The 24,593-nt window shown below is 45.2% G+C and overlaps 1 protein-coding gene and 1 long non-coding RNA gene across 3 annotated transcripts in view; one reads left to right on the top strand and one right to left on the bottom strand.

The window, feature by feature from the left end:
* Nucleotides 1-24,593, bottom strand: part of FECH (ferrochelatase) — a 35,077-nt gene that overhangs the window by 3,887 nt on the left and 6,597 nt on the right. For both annotated transcript variants that reach the window (XM_077777600.1, XM_077777601.1), the window contains exons 3-9: nt 20,406-20,525; nt 18,414-18,562; nt 11,285-11,419; nt 8,462-8,568; nt 5,046-5,144; nt 1,707-1,814; nt 1,111-1,275 (exon numbers count right to left, since the gene is read on the bottom strand). In XM_077777600.1, coding sequence (XP_077633726.1) covers nt 1,111-1,275; nt 1,707-1,814; nt 5,046-5,144; nt 8,462-8,568; nt 11,285-11,419; nt 18,414-18,562; nt 20,406-20,525 — 883 coding nt within the window. The remainder of the gene's footprint in view (nt 1-1,110; nt 1,276-1,706; nt 1,815-5,045; nt 5,145-8,461; nt 8,569-11,284; nt 11,420-18,413; nt 18,563-20,405; nt 20,526-24,593) is intronic.
* Nucleotides 16,327-21,941, top strand: LOC144242620 (uncharacterized). Its single transcript, XR_013338397.1, has 4 exons — nt 16,327-16,440; nt 16,949-17,039; nt 18,146-18,578; nt 21,422-21,941. It is a non-coding gene; the product is annotated as an uncharacterized LOC144242620 (long non-coding RNA).

Below are 24,593 nucleotides of genomic sequence, written 5' to 3'. Positions count from 1 at the left end.
ACCTGTGGGGTTAGGTTCGGCTCCTCGAGCCGCTCTTACCCTGCCCCGTGCCTGCTACCCATTCTCAGGCCAGGAGAGGCTGAAGTAGCCTCTGAGGCCAAGCCTCCATCGATCACGCATGGGGATGACCAAGGCCGGCAATTCTGGCAGAAGACGGGGCAGGAGGGCGGGCTTCTGGGGTCCCAGGCCCCACGGGCCCCACAGAAACAATGCTCTACACGGGATTCCGGTTTCAGGCCGGCCCGCCGAAGCCATGAGATGGGTGAATGCTAAGTTCTTCTCCACTGGAATGGGAACTCACATCCATCGTACATTACAGACACTAAGGACGGTATGTGTTATTTCAATAATCAGACTGATCACAACACGCTAGCAAAGGGCTAATTAAGTGAGTGTATCAAAGAGGTCAAGGAAATTACAACACACACTGCTTCAGTGTTCATTCGACGGTCTTCGCCCACATGACTCCTGTAGGCCTCAAAATCCAACAAGAAACAGTGTAAAACCCCAGGTAAAGGGCACTATTACACCAGGAAGAGGAGCGATAACACAATACAATTCTTTTCCTCCAAACTGGCGGGGAGTACAATTATTTCGTCTTAAGAAAATGTAGTTTTATTACTTCCAGAAAGCATACAGCATCTCCAACTAGATAAAATTGTTGCTCGCAGAGCTGGCGCGGCACCTGGGTTCATAAAGGCACAAAAGGGCTTCCTCTCTGCTGACGTGGAATTAACTTAATGTGTTCAGATGAACTCAGTTTAAGTATTATTTGCAACAATGAGGCCACGGTACAGGCAAACATATCTATCAAACAATATATTATTTTATCCCTTCAAAATCTTGTTTTAATTCCAGTGTATTAACAGACAGTGCTATGTTAGTTTCAGATACACAGTACAGTGATTCAACAACTCTGTATGTTCCTCAGTGCTCATCAAGACCAACCGTACTCTTCAATCCTCTTCACTTACTTGGCTCATGCCCCACCCACCCGCTCTCCAGTAACCACTGAATGGTATTTTTGAATCATACGATTATATCGTAGCAGAGAAAGTTTCCTTTCAAAACAAATCACAACTTACGAATGGGGTCAGTAATCACAGTTACCTCATTAGCCAGAACTTGAGAGTACTCGATGTCCAGTTCATACAGCGTTTCAATGTGATCGCTGGTAAACGCTATTGGGACCAAGAGAATGTTCTTCCTCCCCCTCTCACAAAGCCCTTTGATGGTCTCATCTGTTTGAGGGCCCAGCCAGGGCATCGGACCAACCTGTGAGAGAGGAGAACGAACACATACAGGGACCCCTTTCTGCCTCGTGTCTGTGACGCACCACAGCCCACCGCCCTGGACACACGCCCACACCCTGGTGAGAGTGAGGGCCAGGCTTTACATCTGTGTCAGTGGGCTTTGCTATTTCTATATTAAGCTTGAAGCTTCCTAGAAGTTGGCATAACATAAATAAATAACAATTTCTGTCATTACAACTAAAAATAAATAATACATCAAGTCAATGAAATTCAACTAGTCACTTGATTTCCCCTCCGTTTTACCTGCCTGCAGAGTTCTTTCTGCTCATGGTGAGCCACCAGGGGACAGAACATTCTGTGTATGTGGAAGAGCCAAATCTCATCATTTTATAACTAAGTCCTAACGTAGATGTCCTCAGCAAAGATGACTGTAAACGTGTGGAAGCCACCTACCTTGGACTGCCAAACCAGTCGGTAGGGGTTGGAGTAACCCAGCTTATCCATGACTCTCTGCACAGTGGCACCCACCTCCTGAGGATAGGGGTCCCCTCTGTTGACCACCTGCAGTAGAAACACAAGGGTGTTCAGTTGCCAACACTACGAAGGGGTCCAAGAACCTTGGCCTGTGCGGTGTGAGGGTGTAAGCCGGGGCCCTTCCCCTCCTGTACTAATGGGACATGATCTGAGCTCAGTCACCAAACTTCCTCATTCTATTTCCTCATGCGCCAAAGAAGAATACCATACTCACTCTTCTCTAAGTACCTAGGACTATGGGAAATTCTACATTCCCTGCTATTCATAGGAGATTGATGTCTAACGAGGGAGGATGGGTCTTTCTGTTCCCCCATTTGAAATACAGAAAGCAGGAATCGAGAAGACTGTGTGGTCGGCATACGGACCTGTAGAGTCCACGGGACCAGCTCCGCACAAGGGGCGAATGCCGGTGGAGTATGACAGAAGAGAGAAGCAGCTCACGGCTTTGGACTCCAGGCTCGAGAATATCACGTGTGCCTTCTAATTCCTTTTCTCTCCCCACTTTCCCCACCGCAACAGATGCTTTGTGCACAACAAACGTCTGATAACTGGTCCTGACACAACAGCTTGTGAAAATGTTCAACAGGGGGCGCCTGGGTGGCTCAGTCAGTTAAGCAGCCGACTTCAGCTCAGGTCATGATCTCGTGATCTGTGGGTTTGAGCCCCGCATTGGGCTCTGTGCTGACAGCTCAGAGCCTGGAGCCTGCTTCTGATTTTGTGTCTCCTCTCTCCCTCTGCCTCTCCCCTGCTTGCTCTCTGTCTGTCTCTCTCAAAAACAATGAACGTTAAAAAAAAAAAAAAAAGAAAAAAGAAAATGTTCAACAGGAATTTTAATTTTACTGCTTTAGCATTTAGCTGCGTACTGACTCCCCAACCCCTTATACTATTTCATTTAATAATGCTTATTAATATTATTTAACTAAATATTATTTATTCCCACAATATGTATTACCTTCTAATATAACATACTATTTTTTTCTGTAGTGTGTTTATTATCTGTCCCCCACCCTCACCTTCTGGGGGCAAAGATTTTTGTCTATTTTGTTCATTACCGTATCCTACGACAGTGGATACACAGGGGATAGAACAGTGCTTAGAATACAGCAGTGGGTAGAACAGTGCCCAATAAATACTCTTGAAATCTTGATAAGCTATTTTATATTACCAAAAGTTAGTTAAAAAGCCATTAGCATTAGACACCTAAAACAGAGTAAATGAGGGAAATATAAAGTTGCCAGTAGAACTACACAGAAATAATCACTATAGGCTAGATCTACTGAAGGATGCTAAAATTAGTGGGCCATGGTCTAGGAATAAAGAAAGCATTTGCCTAGTGTCCAAGTATCTCACCTAAGATATTTTAAACTACAGAGAGAAGAAGAGTTACTTTGCAAGGTACAAACCTAGCAAGTACTACCTCAGGCAAATGGCCAAGCCTCACGTCACCAGTAGGAAGACGGGCTATCATCACGTGCCCAAACGCAATGCACTGAGAAGGACCGAGCAGCCTGGGGTGTTCTTCCCAGTACCACACAACCTCAATCTATTCATGAGAAAATGCCAGGCAAATCCAGATGCAAAATAACGGACATTCCCCTAAGTCATTCTTCAAAAATATCAAGGTCAGGAAAGACCAGGGAAGAGTGAAGACGGTCAGGGATCGGGGGCTCCCGCCGAGACGTGACAAGGCGACACGACACATGTGGGATCCTAGACTGGATCCCAGAGCCAAAAGGGACAACTGTGGGGAGGAGGTGAGAGCTGAGAAGGCCTGGCCCTTGGCTCACAGCAGCGCACCGCGACGGGGTCCCAGCCTGGGCCGGTGAACTGTGGCTGTGCAGATGCCCGCATGAGGACACGCGAAGGGAAGGGTGTACATACATACGTAGAGGAACCCTCCGTACTACTTTTGCCACTTTCCGGCAAGTCCAAAATTACTTCCAAATAACAAGTGTTGAAGAGGCATGGAGGAGGCAGGGTGAGCAGCGGCAAGGGCAGGGGAAGAGAGAAGCCCGCTGCAACAGTCCTGGGCAGTGCCGGTCTTCCCAGCCTCCGTCGTGCGCACGGCCCCACACGGGAGCCCGCGCCGCGGGGGAACGAAGGGAGGCGGCCGACGGGGCGGAAGGCGGCACCTGGAACCGTTCAGGTGTAAAAACGTGCTTCGTCCCACCCCACCTGGCCCCCTCTAGCTCCAGAGCTTCCCTCGGGCACTTCTGGCACGGCCTCATCACGCCTAGGGCAGTTGTGAGACGGATGCGGGCCGAGCGGCAAGCTGGGCACGCGAAGAGGCTCTGCACGATCCCGGAAGAGAGAGGATGAACCCGCTAAGCGGAAACAGGCAGGCTTCCGGAAGAGAGCAATGTACTCCCGAGCTTCCGCCCGCTGAACCCGCACCTGCGCAGTTGAACGCGGGAGCGGAAGAGCGGTCAGGGCCCGACCCCAGTGGCCACCAGGGGGCGGTGAAGACCGCCTGGAGGCGTGGCCCCAGACAACGGTTAACTCCACTAATTCGGGAGTTAAACCCTTAATCACGCCTAAGTAGACGTAATTCTTCGCCTCTCTGGCTTTGAAAGGAAAGTGCTTGGGGGGCAGTGATGGTTCTGAGCTGATGAAACTGGCTATTCCATGCACACCTCTGTACTCTGCAGCGCGCTGGCTCCATCGTTCTCATTTGCAATTGTGAGGCCACTCAGGCATGGAGGCGGTATTTTCGAGAACACCCGCCGTAGCGTGATAAACCAAGGAATAACCAGATGACAACTCGATACACTCCATACTCGCTTGCTAAAACGTGGGCTCTAGTCTCGGCAAATTAAAACCTGTAATTATTTCCCGGAGTTCAAACAGCCCCTATCAAGTCTTGACAAAAGAATGAGACTGAGATGGCTCAGTGTGAAGGGAGGCCCTTCAGTGCAAGCCACCGACTGGAAGGGCCGGTGAGCTCCTTCAACAGGGCAGGCACGAGCAGCCTTCCTTTGCGTGTTCCACCCACTCATGTACGAGAAAACTTCTATATAATACCCTCCTAGTGATCATTTAAAGAGGTTTCGTAAGACAGTATTTATTCACAGTACTATAATTTGAATTAATTATTATTGGGTTTCCAGGAATGAGTCTAGTTACGTCAGCACCTAGGTTAGGTCTGAGATTTTAGAATTCGTGCTTGCACTGGGCTCAGGATGTTCTGGAAGCTGGGTCCCGTTTACACATTCAGAAATCCTCTACCACTAGGTCATCCAGCAAAACGTTCTTACTTACAGACATGGGCAGTGAGTGAGCAGAAAAAAGAATGACCACCTCACTCCTCTTCTCAACTGGAAAGTGGTCCAGCTCCTTCACAATGTGGTCTGCAAAGCACTGAGGTAAAAGCAAGAAGGAGGTGGGAACAAAGAAATGGAAGGAAAAGAAAATATTAAATAAGAGGGACAACAAGAAATTTCATGGCAACCCTCAAAAACTGTAACTCTCTTTTTAAAAAACTGCAAACAGTACAGTCTCCTCTTGGCGTGGTTCATCATCAAAATGGCTCCTAACGGTTTCAGGGGCCTAGGGAATTTGATGGGAAACTTCTAAAGCTCGCTAATGGCTCACTGAAAATGAACGCTCTGGATCTGCTTCCCCTGGGGAGGAACAGGGCACACTTCCAGATGGAAAGGAAACACAGATGGGAAGAAGTTGTTTTAAGACCTCTCATTTGCTCGGTTAGCAGGAAAACAGCTTACAGGGTCTTTCTAAATCTTCCTTAGTTTGGCTTTCAGGCCTATCACATTAAAATACATTAGACAGAAATAGTAGAAGAATAAGAAAATACTATTCTATTTTTACGACCTTTTCCTTCTGAGCCCAGCGTCCTCACTAAGTCAATCTTCATAACAACCTTCATAACAACAGATGAGAGGTTGTACAACTCTCATTAAATTCACAGAGGGGGGAAGAGGCGGCCGACGTGGGGGCCCATTCAGTCACATCTGCAGGACCTGGGCTACAAGGCAGGCCCTCCTCCGCCTCCAAATCTCTGTCCACCAGACCAGTTAATTCCCTCCGTCTAGTTGGCTCTTTCCGATTTACATCAATAGGTGCTGAAATACCCGATCTGAAGAGGCTTTCTTTCATCTCACGCTTTAATCATTCCTTGTCATTTAACTCATAAAGCAAATGCTACAAAGGACATTAATGGGTCAATTGACAAAACTGGAATATGCGTGTAGATTAGATAAATTTAGTATCAATGTTAAATTTACTGAAGCTGAATACTGTGTCACAGTTATGGAAGAGACTATCCCCGCTATTTCGGTGGAAAGGGTGATTTTATAGATATAAGTTACTCTCAAAAGGTTCGGAAAAAAACACATATACATACACACACATGCTCGCTCACACAGCATGTAAATGCTAGCAGGTGGAATAAGTGTTAATAATACGTGAATCTGGGCAAAGGGTAGAGCTCTGTTTATTCTTAGTCTTGTTTTTCTGCATGCTTAAACTGATTTCCAAATAGAAAGGTTTTTAAAAAATTATAAAGGACGATTTACCAGAACCACGTACATTTGCATGTGTTGGTATTTTGATATATCAATGGTTAATACTATAAGAAGAGCAAATAAATTCCCTAATCAATACTGAGATACTATTAATCTTCCCAAATGCTTGAAATTTGGTAAATAAATGCACTAAGGTACAAGCAGGTGCCTAGAAAGTTTCTTTTTCAAAATTTATAATTTATCTACGGAGTAAATGTGGTAAGATTAGACACACACAAAACCAGTATTTTCTGGTCGTCTTTGCAGTGCTTGGAAACTAAGGATGTTCAGAAAGGATCTTGTTTGGACGGACAGCGGCCTAGGTAAGGAGGCCCACTGTCAAGTTTACGTAGGAGCCTAGAATATGTGTTTGCTCCAATTACCCCACAGCTAGATAAACAGCAGTATTAGAGATAACAGTAGTAAAATGACTACTTTGAGTAATTACAACCTATAACAGGTAGCAACGTAGAGTATTTTTAGTGCATGTAGTATTTTAGTATTTAGTATTTGGTAGTGTTAGTTTTTAACTCTATTTTTAGTTTCCAATTAGTTGAGGCTTTGACTTTTTTTTTAAAGTTTCTGCTAGATAGCAAATCTCCTTATATCATTTACATAATATTAAGGATCTATCTATCTATCTATAAACTTCCATTTCCAAAAAACTTTAGTATTTTTCCTTCTCTCGACTCACAGAACTACAAGTAGAAACAATTTGTTACAGCTTACAACAGCCGCTAACACCGTCAAAACTGAGGAGCCACGGGCCGGCCGAAGTGCTACGTAAAGCATCCCCAGTCCATCTGCGGTGTTTTCTATGTACGATCTCTCTGCAGAATGAAAGAGGCAGGCGGCTCTCAGAGCCTTCAATCACGCCATCTAGGAGGGCAGATAAATACCTCTAACATCCCCTTTCATTTTGTGAAGGGAGACTTCCTCAGTTAAGAGACATTTCCATCTTTCTGCTTCCCCCCTTTTCAAAGGGCTGAATTTTAATGCAAATCTAATTACTCACTCGATCAGGGCAGGCAGATGCTGCACAGATCCCTCCGTTCTCTGCTACCACATGTCGGTGCTGACCTGAAACCCCTAGTTCCCACCCACAGGCCTCCGGGAACAAAATGGTCAGGGCACACCGGGCTTTTGCGGCGCTATCTGGACCCAGCAGGGCAGCAAAGGGCACTGGGACCACAAGCACACCCATCTCTAAGGGAAGGCACCTTCTTTTCATTTTCACTTAAAACTGTTTTTCAACCTCAGCGTGAACCCCTGACATCACCTTGGTGCCCAAGGAACCTGGCCTGTTTTCAGGGAGAGCAGGCCTGCTTTTAAGCGATGTCTAGCACCATCTAGTGGTATAGATTTTAAGTGCCTCCAGGCTTTTTAAAAAGATGTTAAACTGGGATCTTAGCAGAGAATGTCCACAGAGTGAAACATAGACTGGATGAAACCCACATCACTTGATATGTCTCCCACCTAAACTAACTCAAAGGCAGAAGCCTCCTCGGACAGAACAAAACTGTATTTGTGCACCTTAGGGTAATTACCCATACTACACTCATATACAAATGGCAAAAAAGAATATAATCACACCAATTCAAAGCTAATGGCTTCCGAATTATAGTTTTAACTGATTCTCCAAAAATCAAGTGCCTGTTAACAGAAATATTATAATATAATTGTGTGGGCAAAATTTGAAAAATCTTCTAATACATGACTTTCTCGATTGAAATGTTAAGTCTACTTTCACGTCAGAATGTGACAGAAGATTTAGTACCTTTAAAAACTTTCAAACATTTTGTCATTTTAAAGGATTTAGAAAATACAGGATCTGTCACTGATCCAATTGTGTAAATTAACTGAAACACTTTGTATAAACTTTAATGTCTTGGTTACTGGGAAACACAAAACCCAGGACGTAATTCTGCTATAGTTTATAACTAACAGTGTTAATCCGAAGAAAGGAAAGACTCTAACCTTTAACCTTTATATTTATTTTCTCTTGTCATAATAAATCAAGACTCTAATACTTTTTTTTTAATCCCAGCACACCATTTAAGCAAGAGAACAGTAAGGCTCAGAAGAACACCACGAACGAGGCAGGAACCAGAACCTGACCTGCACTGGAGGCTGGGCTGACGGAAGGGGGCTTACCTGAATGAGGAGGGGGTGTGTGGGCCACCTGTCAATCGTGCTCCACTTCATTGCAGGCCTCCTTCCCATTTCACTATAGTATCTGTAAATGGCATTTAAGCTGCTGCCTGAAACATACAGGGGACCATTTAGTAGATGCGCGTTGCTTATAGCGAAGATAAAGAACAGACTAGTGAAGGCAGGAAGTTCAAGATAGGTAACTGCTTCTATACTGACTCAGTCTAATCACAATGATTTCAAGGCTCTAAAATGCATATAGATTTAACTACCCTGCAAATGAAGATCACTAAAAAGCAATCAATTTCAATGGCCTTTCAAAGACCAGTGAGGCCATTTCTAGTGAGAAACATGACGGCAGAGGGATTTATAAAAGATGAGCAGTCGCTATTTGCAGGGACCAATTCTAACAACTGAGAGCATGTTAATTTCTCCTCTCCCCCCATTATGAAGGTGATCAACCCCAGCAGAAAATGTAGATGGGGAAGCAGTGTGGAGCCTAATAAAGACTTGAACTCATGAACATGAGATTAAGACCTGGGCTGAGATCAAGAGTTGGACACTTAATGGACTGAGCCACCCAGGTGCCCCTAAATGACTTGTTGATAAGAAGACTAGCTTATTCAGAGCAGTTTGTTAAGGTTTATGTAAGCATTGTCTATTTTTACCTGCTTCCACAAGATTACCGTCATTTCCCAGAGTAAATTAAATGGAGCCCAAATCCTTACAAGTAATCTAACAAAACTTGTCTTTTTAAAAAATTTTGTTATTGTTTCCTTATTTTTGAGAGAGACACAGAGAGAGAAAGAGACACAGAATCTGAAGCCAGCTCCAGGCTCCGAGCTGTCAGCAGAGCCCAACACAGGGCTCGAGCTCATGAACCATAACATCATGACCTGAGCCAAAGTCGAATGCTTAACCGACTGAGCCACCCAGGCACCCCAAATCTTGCGTTTTTAACCAAGAGGCCAAAATCACAAAAACTCAAAGACTGAGGAAGGCAGATGGTCCAACACAATGCAACATTTTCTCGGCCTCGTGGAGCTGGCCATAGTGGCTAAGGCTAATCCTCTGCAGCGCATCCTAACACAGAGCATCTTCCTCAATCTTAGCATAGGGCAGACGTTCCAAAACATTTCCTTGTACCCCAAAACCCATCCTGTGGTTTCTGTTAACTCTGAGGACTATTAATTTGATATGTCTCCACATTAAAATGCTAGCCAGTAGGGCACCTGGGTGGCTCAATCGGGTCAAGTGTCTGATTCTTGATTTCGGCTCAGGTCATGATCCCGGGGTCATGGGATCAAGTCCCACGTCAGGCTCCGTGCTGAGCATGGAGTCCTCTTGAGATCCTCTCTCCCCTCCTCCCTCTGCCCCTCCCCTGCTCACACTTTTCCTCTTTCTCTCTCAAAATAAATAGACACGTAAAAAATAAAATAAAAATAAAAAATAAAATACTGGCCAGGATCCAGCTATACTTAAATCAAATGTACCCTTAGCCTAAAACTTAATTTTCAAAAAGATAAAGGAGTTCCATTCTGGAATACAAGGAGGCAGGTAAATCTAAATTGAGTCCGCGGCAGGCTCAAAAACAGTCTCTCCAAAAACCACGGAGAAGTCACCATCACATTCGTACTGCAGGCCACATTTTGCCGGTGAAGAGCATTTTCAGGACTTCTGAGGCCACAAAAGGACTTCTGGAAGCCACATTTGTTCTTCTGGGTCACTCAGAAACATTTGATTAACTAGCAGAAGTAGTGACTGAGGGGAAAGTGGAATGAAAACAACTGCACGTGACAGATACACAGCCCACACTGGCTCCGCCCCAACAGTGCGCATGCCTACAAGACACAAGAGGTAAACGGCGCTCTCGCCGTCTCAAAAAATGGATGCGCTTCCTAAAAGCTTTCGAGTCTCGGAAGAGATGCACCAGTGAAACGCGCCAACGCCCGAAATTTGCTGAGGCGGCTACTGGCTGGGAAAGGAAACCCGGAGTCAATCCTCTGTCATGCAAATAACCGTCTTCTTAACTTGTCTGATTCTGAGAGCAGACCTCTACATTTGAGGTATACTTTTTAAGCACGGCAAAAGTCTGCTTAGAAATTTATAAAATCTGGGGCTCCTGGGTGGCTCAGTCGGTCAAGCGTCCGACTTCGGCTCAGGTCACGATCTCACGGTTCGTGGGTTCAAGCCCTGCATTAGGCTTTGTGCTGACAGCTCAGAGCCTGGAGTCTGTTTCAGATTCTGTGTCTCCCTCTCTCTCTGACCCTCCCCCCGCTCATGCTCTGTCTCTCTCTCTCAAAAATAAATAAACATTAAAAACAAAAACAAAACAGAGGGAACCTCAAGCTGGGCTTTGGTTTAACCCACTAATCAACCGATAAACGAAGCATAGCAAAAACACATACCAGTATCTCTAGTGCTGCCTGGGCACCTCTGCTTTCAAAGTGGAAACAGCTATCACCTTTGCTACGTTAATAAGGATGTTAGGATTGCCATAAAAATAAGGTTTATTACGCGAGCGTAGAAAGCGGCGTAAGGTCCACTGCGGATCCATTCTACAACTGCATTAAAGCAGTGAGCACTAACAGCAACCGCTTTCCACCACCGTTTGTTAATTCTCAGCCGACTGGCCCATAACTCAAGGGACAGATGAACCATGAGATTTCAAATGGACTGACCTGAACGCTCGTGTTTAAAGCAGACAGGCTGGATTTGCCATTCAGATTGAAAAGGATTTAGCCTTTCCGTCTGCACTCAGGTGGCCCGCCTCTCCCTGCCAGGGCCATCCATACCCAGCGTCCCACTGTCAAGGGGAGGCCTCACCTGTGGTGGAGCAGCTGTACTGTGGGTACTGCGTGAAGGCAATAGCCCTTTCGATCCCGTCTTTCTCCATCTCTTCAATTGCTTCTTCTGTTAAAGGATGGACGTACCGGAATCCAATATAGTATTTGTGAGGGGCTATTAGAAAGCATGTGTGGAGAGGAGAGAGTATTAATCTTTATATAGATTCCTTGGAGTCGCCAAGCATAATGCAAAGCCAGGAACAAAGAACAGTTAACCTAATTTCCTATGAGGCGGATAATATGGGTAAGTTTAGAATATTCCTTGGATCTTATCCAGTCTTCAGCTAGTGCATGGACTTTTAATCGCTATTTTCTGGGATCGACTCCTATCCCGCCACACACACACCTTTATTTAGCACAGCAGTTTTTAAAATTCAAACTTCTGTTCCTTATTCTCTGCTCTTGGCTGAAATAAGAGAGACTCAAAGGAAGGAAGAACCCACACTTACTGCTGAGGTTCAGCCTCCTCTTATGTACCAGACACCGCGGAGGAGGCTTTGCTTGTGTTTTTTTCTTTCACTTAAGCCCCATTTTTCAGATAAGGAAAATGAAACCCTCAGAAGCTAATGACCCTGCCCAAAGTCACACCTCACGGATGGTGGAACTGAAATTTCACGTGGGTCCCCCCACTCCAGAGCCCACGCCTTTCCATGCCCCCCCAGCCTGCTTCTACCGCCCACGCTCCCTCCTCCTGTTCCCTCAGACTCCAGGTCAGTTGAGCTCTGGGATGCCCGACAGAAGTTCTCGGATAACAAATGACTGAAATGGTTCTCCTCATCTAATAGCTTAAGGAAACCCAACAACAAATCTTAAATCGGAGGCACTAAGGGGGTGCCAGGGTGGCTCAGTCGGTTAAGCATCTGATTTTGATTTTGGCTCAGGTCGTGATCTCATGGTTGGTTCGTGAGATGGACCCCATGTTGGGCTCCGAGCTGATGGCAGAGACTTCTTGGCATTCTCCTTGTCTCTGTCTGTCTGTCTGCCTGTCTCTCTCTGTCCCTCCCACACCTGCACTCTCTTTCACTCTCTCTCTCTCAAAATAAATAAACTTTTTTTTTTTTTTTAACGGGGATGGGCGGGGAACACCTGGGTGGCTCAGTCAGTTAAGTGTCCAACTCTTGGTTTCAGCTCAGGTCGTGATCTCAGGCTGGCGAGTTTGAGCCCTGCATCGGGCTCCGCACTATCGGCATGGAGCCCACTTGGATTTTCCCTCTCTCCATTCCTCTGCCCCTCCCCCGCTCACATGCTCCCTCTGTCTCAAGATAAATCAACTTTGAAACACACTCACACATACACACACACACACACAAAATTGGAGGCACGGATTCGGATTTGAAATAACTGTTCCTGGCACTTAACCAGCCCAACTCAGGGCACGCCTTTGTGCTCCTTCCCCACGGGTTCCTTACAAACACCTTCTCCTGTCCTTCCTTTGTCCTTCTCCACCTTTTCGTACTGTATCTTAACAGTATCTGCCACACTGGGCGCCTGGGTGGCTCAGGTCATGATCTCATAGTTCGTGGGTTCAAGCCCCATGTCAGGCTCTGTGCTGACAGCTCAGAGCCTGGAGCCTGCCTGGGATTCTGTGTCTCCTTCTCTCTCTACCCCTCCCACCTGTGTGCTTGCTTTCTCTCTGTCTCTGTCCCTCTCTCAAAAATAAATAAACATTTTAAAAAGTTTAAAACAAAAGCACCCACCACCACACAATTTCTTAGGCATTTATAAAATCATAAAACTGGAAGTTTCCTCTGTCATTTCATAGGATGACACCTACCTCACACTCAGGGATGATACTGAGAATACACTACATAACCAGTAAGTAATAATGGAACCAAAGCGATTCTACTGTCCAAGCATTAGCAGGGGGCTGCCACAAGAAGGAAAAGGAAACATTCAGGTTGAACTGAAGGGAAAGAGAACCACTCTTGTTCATCTGTCTGCATAAAACATCCCACAGTAACTGGACACGGGGAACTGGCGATCTGTGGCGCAAGTTCCCGAGGACGGGAGCGGACCGTGGGGAGCAGAAGCATGTGCGTGCTCGGGAAGGACAGCTGGTCCAATGTCCTCCGGCCGGGCTCCGCAAAAAGAGGAAGGAAGGGGGGGATAAACAGAATCATGTTCAGCTGTCTGTTCTCTCTAGGCCACCAATTTTTTGTTCTCTTGCCTAACTAGTGAATTACAGTTAAACCACACCAGAAGGGGCAGGACTCTGTAAGCCAAGTCCAAATGAGAGTATTCAAGGATTATGTGGTTCATCCTAAAACTGCCAACTTCCGTGCTATTGAGTCCATTTCGAAGGGGCTCTGGGGCATCTAAGCTGAGGCTGAAGTGGAATTTACTTTCTAATCTACTTTGAGATAATACTATTATTAGATTTCCACATAAGATCCTCCAATGCTCCCAACCAGCTTCTGGCATTTTCTTTTCCCCTTCAAAAAGCTGCAGCCTAAATGCTTGGGGTCTGGGAGTTTCTGGAATATTGCAGACAAGAGGGGTGGAGTGGCAGCCCTTGCAGATAAAAGCAGGGTGGTGACCTCACTTTGAAGTGAGAGTGAGTAAAATATTCTGGAAGGAACAGATAAGCCTGCCTAAACTGTCCCATTCAAGATGGCCTGCACAGATCTTAGCCCAGTGGCAATGTGCTCCCTCTCTGGGCCTCTCTGACAGGGCCTGTCCGGAGAAAAGAACAAACGTTTCCCAAGGACCCCTCGCCAGTTGGGATGGGTTTCACACCACAGGCGGCAGTCACCAGCATGAGCACAGGGACAGAAATAGCTTCCTGATGTTCACCAACACATCTGGCAGGTGGCACATCTGCTCCGGGAAGACCAAAATACGTGACTCGCTGGCCTAGCCTAGTCTACCCTTGGAGCCACGGCCCAGCGAACAGTCTTTGATGAGAAGCAGGAAAAGAAGAAAAAGAAAAAAAAAAAAAAAGAACTCAGAATTGGATTTTTAAACAGTGAAACTTCATTAATTTCCAGCCCATTAATGTAGCTTTACAACAGTTCAAATGTCTGATCTGTGCATGACTCTGAGGGAAAGGTGTGAAATACATAGCGGAATGCTTTTCAATTTGTATCACATCACGAGCCCTATGCCCACAATGAATAATGATAAACGCTCACAGTTAAGGAATTTTTGTCACATGAGGTGCACCAGGCCGATGCCTTTCAGGATTATCTTACTTAATATTCACAATGATCCTAGGAGTGGGGCTCTGTTAATGGGGCTCCCATTTTCAAGATGATGCTTCGTGGGGTAAGTCATCTGCCTAAAGTCCTACAGCCAGGACTGGGGAAGCTGGCTCCATCCCGAAAAGAACAGAGTTCTCCTACAGGGTAGCACTCACGGATTCATGAAAAGCGGTCAGATTTGACGTAACTCAACTATCGTGTTTTGAATGTATTTCAGATTTACTTTTGTGAAATGATGGCACTTCTCACCTATTTCCTTCTGTATTTCCTAAGTTCCTATAATGTGGTGTAACCATATGAAACCAGTTCTAAGGTATATTCCCACGTAAAATTGACCCTAGGTGTTAATAGTCAATTCTGCGCAAAGCCGGAGTGAGATGATTAGTTTTATACCAGCCACCAAGCAACAACTACTTCCCTAAAAAATGAAAGCTTGAGGGGTGTCGGGGTAGCTCAGTCAGTTAATCGTCCGACTCCTGATTTCAGCTCAGGTCATGATCTTGAGGTTTGTTAAGTCCGAGCCCCTTATCGTTCTTTGTGAGGACGGCGTGGAGCCTGCTTGGGATTCTCTGTTTCTCTCTGTCTCTGCTCCTGCCCCCCGCACAAGCATTCTCACTCTCCCTCTCTTTTTCTATCAAAAGAGATAAAATAGAGGTGCCTGGGTGGCTCAGTCAGTTGGGTGGCCGACTTCAGCTCAGGTCATGATCTCACGGTTTTTTCGAGCCCCGCGTCCGGCTCTGTGCTGACAGCTAGCTCAGAGCCTGAAGGCTGTTTCAGATTCTGTGTCTCCCTGTCTCTCTGACCCTCCCCTGCTCACACTGTCTTTCCCTCTCTCAGAAATAAAATAAAAAAACATTTAAAAAAATTTTTTAAAGGAGAGATAAAATAAACTTTTCTAAAAAATGAGAGCTTGAAACATTTCTGTCTGTTCATAATCATCACATTGTTTTGCCTAAAGAGGATTTTTCCCATGGGGCGCCTGGGTGGCTTAGTCGGCTAAGCGTCCGACTTTCGCTTAGGTCGTGATCTCGCGGTTCGTGGGTTCGAGCCCCGCGTCGGGCTCTGTGCTGACTGCCAGCTCAGAGCCTGGAGCCTGTTTCGGTCTGTGACTCCCTCTCTCTCTGACCCTCCCCTGCTCATGCTGTCTCTCTCTCTCTCTCCTAGAAATAAAAAATAAAAAAAAAAACATTTAAAAAAAAAAAAAAGAGGATTTTTCCCAATAGAAATAAACAAATAGACACAGTTTAAAAGTATACTTTACGATTTTGTAGGGAAGGAGGGGGAAGGAGAAAGAAAGGAACAGAGGGAGAGGCAGAGAAGCCAGAAAGCAGGAAGGAAAAGCCACACAAAGGGCGTGAGGCACCTGGGTCTTCATGACTGGGTTTCTGCTCCCCCAAAGCAGTTTCTAAACCTGGAAGCGATTTCATTTTTTCTACATCTGCATTCTGTACGATCATTGGCCCTCATACTCGTTTTATACAGCATCTCTCTGGTAAGTCCTAAGAGGTTTTCTCTCTGCCCCTTAAACAGACTAGCCTGCGGCAGCAGGGTCCCCCTGGACTGCAAGCGCCTAAGCAGAAACCATGAGTTTTGAATATGAAAAGCAGTATGGAACGGTGCAGGCACTCAGTGTGCCACTGACAAGTGAAGGAGTGGACATTCTTGGGCCTCATGAAGCACCACTACCTTAGCCCCAGAGCAGGTTGGCCAAAGCCATCCGGTGGCCGTCCATGCAGGCGAGGGCAATAATTTAATGTGCCTGCCCAGAGGGTTCCAAGCATGAGCCACAGAGGACAGCGATAGGTCAGAGGGTCGCCAGTACCAAAGCCCTCCCAGGACCAGGCCCTGGACAAGCTTGTAGAGGAACTACGAGTAGCCCCCTAGAGAATTTACTCTCTGCCTCAGTAAACACGACCAGGAAGCTCACTCCATGAAGGTAAGGGTGTGACTTATTCACTACTTTATCCCTTGTGCGATCAGTGCTTAGAAATATCTGGTGGTTGGCTGGGTGGAAGGAAGTGGGAATGAAGGTGTGACAGAGCAGGTGTGTGAGTGAGCAAAAGGGCAAGTGAAGGCAGGAAGCGTGATTTCTTGGGACATTAGTAAAGTGACTGGACAGGCAAGCCACTGAGCTGCTGGTGCCTCAGATACCCTCAACTTATCCCCAAAGTTAGAGTGAAGAAGAATAAACTCACTTCTTCATGTAAGTCTCTGTACGAGAGAGGGTCATATGATCAATTAGTGGTTTTTAAAAAAACCGCTCTCATAATTCTGACTATGAAAATGTGAAATGGATATTACTATTCTTCGGTCCCTGCCAAAGTGGGGAATAATCCTGGAATCTAGATGATCGTAACTTCCTTTGTACTAGATGGCCACAGATTGAAATAATCAGATGTCTTATAGTAAGTGAGGCATTGGGTTAAATCCAGGTCATTCCACAGGACTCTTTCCAGGCCAACGGAGGAGGCTGAGGGCCCAGCTAGCCCGTCTGGTCCAGACAACCCAGCAGCCCCAGCATGGAGAGAGGAGGAGGTAAGAAGGACGTCCTCCACCTGTATTCCTTTTTCAAGTCTAACAGCTCTGCTAGGGTCCTTGATGGTGACAGAGACTATTCTACCAGGTCAACAGAGAAAAAGGCATCTTGCCACCTCCTTTTTCCACTGGAGACAGCACAGCAATTGCAGATATGATTCACACTAAACCTTTTATTGTGATAAACTGTTAATGACCAGAGAGAGGGTTTCTTCTCTGTCAGGTGGGTGTGACTTTCCCTCACCTGACACTTCCAAGATAGTTGTGGGATGTGTGGCTGAATGGCAATAAGAAATGCCCTTGGGCCACAACCAAGGCAGGAAGCAAACTCATATGCAAAAGCATGATTGAGCAATTTTCCAAGGGAGACATGCTGAGGGCTGCGGCCTCTGTCCCTGTGTGTGATGGGACACGGTGGCTTCTGAGAGCAGCTTGAGGTGACACTCAATGGTGCTTTCTCAGAGGAGTGTGAGATGCTCTCGATCCTGCCTGGCGGGGCTGCTGTCCTTGAGGGTGGCCACCGTGTCATACCCCTGTCCTGATTCGGAAGCCCCAAAATGTATCTGTATTTAATGTATTTCACATGTCCTAAGATGCACATGTCACATGTCCTAAGATGTTTTTTGATTTAGCTATTTCTCATATTGGTCCCACATCCGCAACAGATGCTGTCTTACAGCTACCTGGGAGAGTTTTTGTCTTAGGAAATATAAAAACAATGGTATGTCCCACAATCAATGGCGTCTTGAATGCAATTAAACATGGCACTTATAATTCGTTCCTCTAGTGAATGCTCCAATCTGCACATTATTATTCTGCATTAGAGGTTCCCAGAGGACAGTCTCCAGATGCACACAGTCCTCTTCTCAGGGCCTCACACCGGCTGGTGTTGCTGAGAGCCAAGAACAGTTGCTTCTAGTTGCTTACAGTCTAGTGGCTGCCGCGATGGCAGCTAATTCTGCTCTCTTCTGCTCTGTTGATCGAGTCAGCACAGAAAGAAAAGGCGCTAACAGCAGCCCCGATCCATTTCCCAGAGATTTGTTTCCAGGGCAATGATATATGCATCTTGTATTCATGGTATGTGGTCTCTCTTCCTTATAACCTAGCTCAACTTCATACACACCTCAAGCTTCCTTTTGAAACCAACGTTCCAAATCTTTAGCTCTTCCATCTCTAACATGAGGAAGAAACAGGCTACACAGCCAAGGCCAGGAGAATGCCTTGAGCACTGAGCTAAGTGACCGCGCGTCATGCAGGACCCCGCACAAACCGAGAGCTGTGGGTACACAGAACTGCACATGCCATCCAGTAGTGTTGCAAATCATACCTACTTTGAGAGAACAAAACTGCGATATTAATGAAGAAACGCTGTACCTGTGTTGGGGGACAGGTCATCCAGCAGCTTCACCATGCCTTCTCCTTGCTTGGAAGTCCACATCTTGATGGGGGACCCACCTCCAATCCTGCGGTACTGCTCCTGAATTTTGGGGGTTCGGCGTTTGGCGATGATTGGTGCCAGCTTACTAAATCATTTAACAGGTAGGTAAGTGTCTTTTATTCCACCTTAGCAACCTCAGAAATTACTTAATAGAAAAGATAAGCAAAATTGTAAGAAGAGCCTAAGAAGATTAAGCCTTTAAAAATAGAAGCTTAGGGGGCGCCTGGGTGGCTCAGTCAGTTAGGCATCCGATTTCGGCTCGGGTCATGATCTCACAGTTCGTGAGTTCGAGCCCCGTATCAGGTTCTGTGCTGACAGCTCGGAACCTGGAGCCTGCTTTGGATTCTGTGTCTCCCTCTCTCTCTCTGCCCCTCCCCAGACTGCACGTTATCTCTTTCTTTCTATCAAAAATAAACATTAAAAAAAAAATTTTTTTTTTTTAAATAGAAGCTTAAGGTCGTTGATGACAGCCAGCTCTTTCAGTCTTGATTAGAGAGAGAAAACAAAACACTCTCTGAGGACCAGCCACCTCTGCCCGAGTTACTCTCGCAACACACCCTCACGATTCAGGACACCAACCACTCAGGCACAGACCCTAGATGCGTGCCAGCCCCCATCTTAACACTTCCCGATCCGACACCCAGTAGGAACCAGGATATGTAAGACATTCGGAAGGAAAAAAATCCTCTTACTTTAAGAAAATGCATATTAATCACAGAGACATTTGCGTATGTGAGCAAAGACGAATGCACAGCACAGGGATGTTCATTGCAACACTGTCAACGACCTACATGTCCCCCAGTGAGCCACTAGGTAAATAAATTATGGTAGGACCAGGCAAGGCAATTCTATACAGTCATGAAAAAAAAAATAATAGACCAGGTCTATATAGTCTTTTATGGAACAATCCCAAATATAGGTTGTTAATTAAAAAAAAAAATAGTGGAGTGTTAAATAATACATATAGGTATATCCCCATCTGTGTTAATAAGGACAGGGGGATAGATACGTGCATATATACCTATACATCTATATTTAGATATACAGACATGCACATGCTTGGATATGCACAGACTGTTTCTGGATGTGACCAGAAATTCATCTGTACAATTACAGATATCTGGATTTCTGTATTTCCGGTTACATCTATAACCTCCATGGTGGGTATCTGGGAGGCTGGAGTTCAAGAAAAGAGACACTGCTTTTTACTGTGAACAGGTTTATGCTGTTTGCATTTTTTATCACCTGCATGTATACATTTTTCATTATAAAAACCTACTTTAAAAGAGAAAGAAGGAAGGAGGGAGGGATGAAAGGAAAGGGCAGCCACAATCCATACTCACAGTATTAATGAATAATAATCACTGCTTCCCTGAGTATTCATCAGCTGTTTAGGGCTAAGTACAAATATGTCTGTAACAGTCTTTAAAGGGACATTAGGGGTGCCTGGCTGACTCAGTCGGTTGAGTGGCCAACTCTTGATTTCGACTCGGGTCGAAATGATTCCAGGGTCTTGGGATGGAGCCCTGAGATGGGGTCCATGCTGTGCATGAAGCCTGCTTAAGGTTCTCTCTCTCGCTCTCTCTCCCTCTGCCCCTCACCCCTGCTTTGCGCTCTCTCTAAACTAAAATTTAAAAAAAAATGTAAAGGGATATCAGGTGTGTCAAGACAACTGCCATATCCAGAGCTCTAGGGAGGAAAGGGCCCAAGGAGAGCCCCACCCCCACCCCCCGCTTGCTTTCTCTCTCCCCTGCATCTCTTAACATCATATCCTTCTTACACCTCACGGAAAATAATAATGCTGCTCTAGTCACTACCAGATATGCATGAAAAACGTTTATTTTCTGTAACTATAGAACTGAGATACACGTAAGGCAAGATGCACAGCACAAGTTAAAAATAAGTGCAGGTGTTTCCACATGTCTTACTTTTGAATAGGAAGCGTCATGAGGTCTCGGTCCAGGAAGAGCCTCAGAAGGAAATCGTGAACATCTTCCAGGGTTTCAGGGCCCCCCATGTTCAGCATTAATATTCCAGTCTTTGGCTTCCTGCGTAAAATAAAATGCAGTTGACTTGTAACTTTTTATTTTCCTCTAGGGTACAATTTTGGTTCAGCTAGCAAACTAACTCACATCCAGTCTGTTCAGAGGTACAAACCCACAGATATTTTCGCTGCTATCACCTGGCTGCATGTCTGGGAATACACAAGGCTTCCAGTTCTGCATGGTCCCAGCTCTGACTCTGACCTTGGTCTCCCAGCTCCATCCATGGCACTGGTCTTCTCAGGGCTTGAAATGTTTCTCCATTAAACTGTCAGTCCTGAACAGTGATTCCTCCCATTCTTTAGGGACTGAGAGTCAAGGCCTAAAGCTAAAATTGTCCTGAGGCTGAAGCAAACATTTATGTGAATGTTTTACAGATAGACAAATTACTTGGTCTCTCCAAACTTCAGTCTCTTCATATACAGAGAGTCCAGCAATAGCTCAAAAGGTTGTTTTGAGAATAGATAGCATAAGGGCGCCTGGGTGGCTCAATCGGTTAAGCATCCGACTTTGGCTCAGGTCATGATCTCACGGCTTGTGGGTTCAAGCCCCATGTCGGGCTCTGTGCTGATGGCTAGCTCAGAGCCTGGAGCCTGCTTTGGATTTTGTGTCTCCCTCTCTCTCTGACCCTCCCCTGTTCACGCGGTCTCTCTCTCTCTCTCAGAAATAAATAAAACATTAAAAAAATTTTAAAAAAAAGAGAATAGACAGCATAGTTATTTAGCGTGATCTGGAACATACAGTAAGTTCTATCATACACAGAGAAACCATGGATTTCCCTTGTAAACCTCCACAGTAGAATAGTGGCCCATCTCTCATTCTTTTATCTGCTCCTTTCCCTTTAGTTAACGATTAAATTATTCCTGACAAATGATTTCTTGCTACTCTGCTTCCTTCTCCAGAGCCTGCCAGTCCCCCTTCCTCAGTGTCTCCTGTGCAATAAAGTGTGCGTCTCACTTTGCACTCACCTCTCCATCCTGAAGAGCCATTGCCTAAGAGGTGCTGGCAAGAAACTGCTCTAACTTATTCAAATAGGTCCCAAGCTAAAGAATCAAACACTTGAAGGAGCAAGAAGAAGCAAGAAGATAATCAAGCAGTTTGGGAGAAGTTAAATAAACAAAAGGACCATGCAAACCCTGAGCCTAAAATCCAGAGGAGCTCTGGACCCTGCACAGACTGAAGTGAGCCAGGCCGAGAGGAGTTCACCATTCCTAAACACCTTCGGGGGTAAGATGGTGCCAGAGTGGGACCAGGTGCTGCCCACATGCTTCCGGGAGCCGCTGGAAGCCCAAGGCTAGAGACGTGGAACCATGAGGTCAAAGCCTGAGATGAGGCCCTGGAGAACTGGGGACCGTGGTGGGAAAGAGTCTGCAGGTGGGGACACTATAGGACAAGGAGTGTTTCTTCCATTTGTGCTTTTATTTTTTGCACTTGTAAAAATTTCAATAGAATTTATATACCATAAAAATTTCCATTTTAAAGTGCAAGTCAGTGGTTTCTGATATACGCACAAAGCTATGCAACCATAACGACTATCTAATTCTTAAACATTTTCATAACACCCCCCCCCCCAAATATTCCCACACACTAGAACCATTCCCCATCCTCCCTCCTTCTCACTCTTGGCAACTAATCCTCTGCTTTCTCAGTCTGTGCATTTGCCTATTCAGAGAAATGGAGTCACGTTAACATGTGGCCCTTTGTGCCTGGTTTCTTTCACTCAGCACAAAATGCTCAAGGTTCATCCATGTGATAGTGTGAATCAGTACTCCTTTCCTTTTGTATGGCTGAATAATATTCCACAGCACGGATGGATGCACTCTCCATTCACTCTCCATAAAGCAGGTGACAAATAACCACCCTGAAGTTTATCTAAAACACCATTGGTACAGATGCTGAGGGGTCCCACTCTCCAAGCCTCCTGAATGAAGGTCACCTCCAGCCACCGCAGTGACCAGCCCAATCGTGCAGACATGGATCTTGTATGGAAGATTGTCCCTAATGTGTGCTAACGCCAATGAGCTCAGGATGGCTTCTAATTGCAGTTTTCAAACAAGTGCTAACATTTGGGATCATGTTAGGCAGCAACCTGTTAAATTCATACAGGTGGAAACTGTTTTTTTGACCAAACACACTACCGGTGAATGAGGTAGAAATCTGAAGTCTCAGCCTAAATTTGCAAAATAGGAACCAATTCATGGGGCTGGGGGAACGCTGCATTCCAGTGACATCAGAGATCTTCCAATTTAGACCCCAGGGTGAGGATGAACTAAGTTCACCTCTCACATCATTATCTTAGATGGTATTTCTCTTTCGCGGCACCACTGACATTTTGGGCTTTGCTGTGGAGGGCTGTGCTGTGTGTTGCAGGGTTCTAGAAGCATCCCTCCCTCTACTTGTCAGATGGCAACAGCACACACCCCGCCCCAGTTGTGATAACCAAAAACATCTCCAGACATCACCAAATATGTCTGGGGCTGGGGGGGAGGAACGTCCCCCCTCCCTCTACTGAGAACCACTGGATTAGGGGAAGGGGGTTTAATCTGCTTTTTTACTAAGCATCTACTCTGGAAGATGTCAGCATCCCACAACTCTTCCACCTCCTCTGACCAAAAGTCCTATCAAGGAATCAGCAAGCTGGTGTTTAGGGTTTTTTTTTTTTCTTAATACCTAAAAATTCCAGATTCATTATATTGTAAAATTGTAAAATACTCCTTTAATCTTTCCACTTAGACCACCCGTGTTCTGGGATCCCGTCTCTCACCCTCAAAATCTGTGACTCACAATAAATTAAGCGCATTTTTCCATGGATTGCTGCCAGTTAACAGATTACTGGTTAAGAAACCTCAGGCTAAGAGACTTACCTAAGCCACAGAGGGTATCAATGTGCAAACGAGATTTAGAACTGTTTTTCATCTATAACACCTGAGCTCGGAACAAGAGTGGCTTTAAATTGGATATGACTCTGCCCTGCAAACCCGAGTTTTGTAAACCGTGTTGATCTTACACATGAAAGAGATGCATGATTTGAAAGTACCTAAATACACATGCACTTAATTCAAAACTGTGTTATGCATGATGAATGGCGCATTAGCTGCCCTAGTCTGACACCCTCCATTGGAGAATATGAAGTGGAAAGCCATAGCTGTGGTCTCTCCTCCCCTCCAGACAGAGCCCATCTGAGACCAAGCTCTAAATGTCAAGTTCCCTTTGTTTGAACATAAAAGTATAAATAGTGTAACGTATTTAAAACTTCTCTCGCTTGAACAGGTTTCAACATTCTGCCATGTTTATACTCTGGGACTGTCAAACTGTGAGGTTTTTCCTTTGAACTATTAATTGTACATAATGGAAACCTAAGATCATCAATGAATAAATAGAATAATCCTATTACACTGTATGTAGTCAGCATCAAGATAAAGAAACAAATTCTACCTCTTGATTAAACCTCCAGGATATAATTGCCCTGAGGATCTATGCTGCCTCCAGAACAGGGTTTGGCAAACTACAGCCCACGGGCTATAGCTGTACATACACACCCTGCCTGTTTTTGTAAATAAAGTTTTATTGGGACACAGCTCCACTCATTTATTTTACACATGGCTGCTCTCACATTATAATAGCAGAATTGAAGAGCAGCAAGAGACCAAATGGCCCACTATCTATCCCTTTACAGACAAGTCTACTGACCCCCGGGCTAGTGGAGGTCTTGTCTGGCACTGTCTGGCACAGTGTGCACGTTACATGGCACGGGGCTTCGTGTCTGGCACCAGAATGATACACAGAACCCACTGATCACTTCATCATCTCTACTATTTAAAAACTAGACATAATGCAAGTGCCCCATAACATGGGAATGGATAAACTGTGATTTACTAAAACACTCTTAAGCTATTAAACTAATGGTGAATATTTATATTTATATAAATATTAATAATATATTAATTATTATAAAATAACATAAATATTATTTTATATTTAATATATAATATAATATAAAAATAATATAAATATTTTATATTATATTATTTATATTATTATTTATAAAATTATAAAAATAATATAAATATTTTC

This window comes from Crocuta crocuta, unplaced genomic scaffold (genome assembly GCF_008692635.1).
Source record: "Crocuta crocuta isolate KB4526 unplaced genomic scaffold, BGI_CrCroc_1.0 scaffold36, whole genome shotgun sequence".
NCBI classification, from domain to species: domain Eukaryota; kingdom Metazoa; phylum Chordata; class Mammalia; order Carnivora; family Hyaenidae; genus Crocuta; species Crocuta crocuta.
This window is presented reverse-complemented; position numbering and strand designations above follow the sequence as displayed.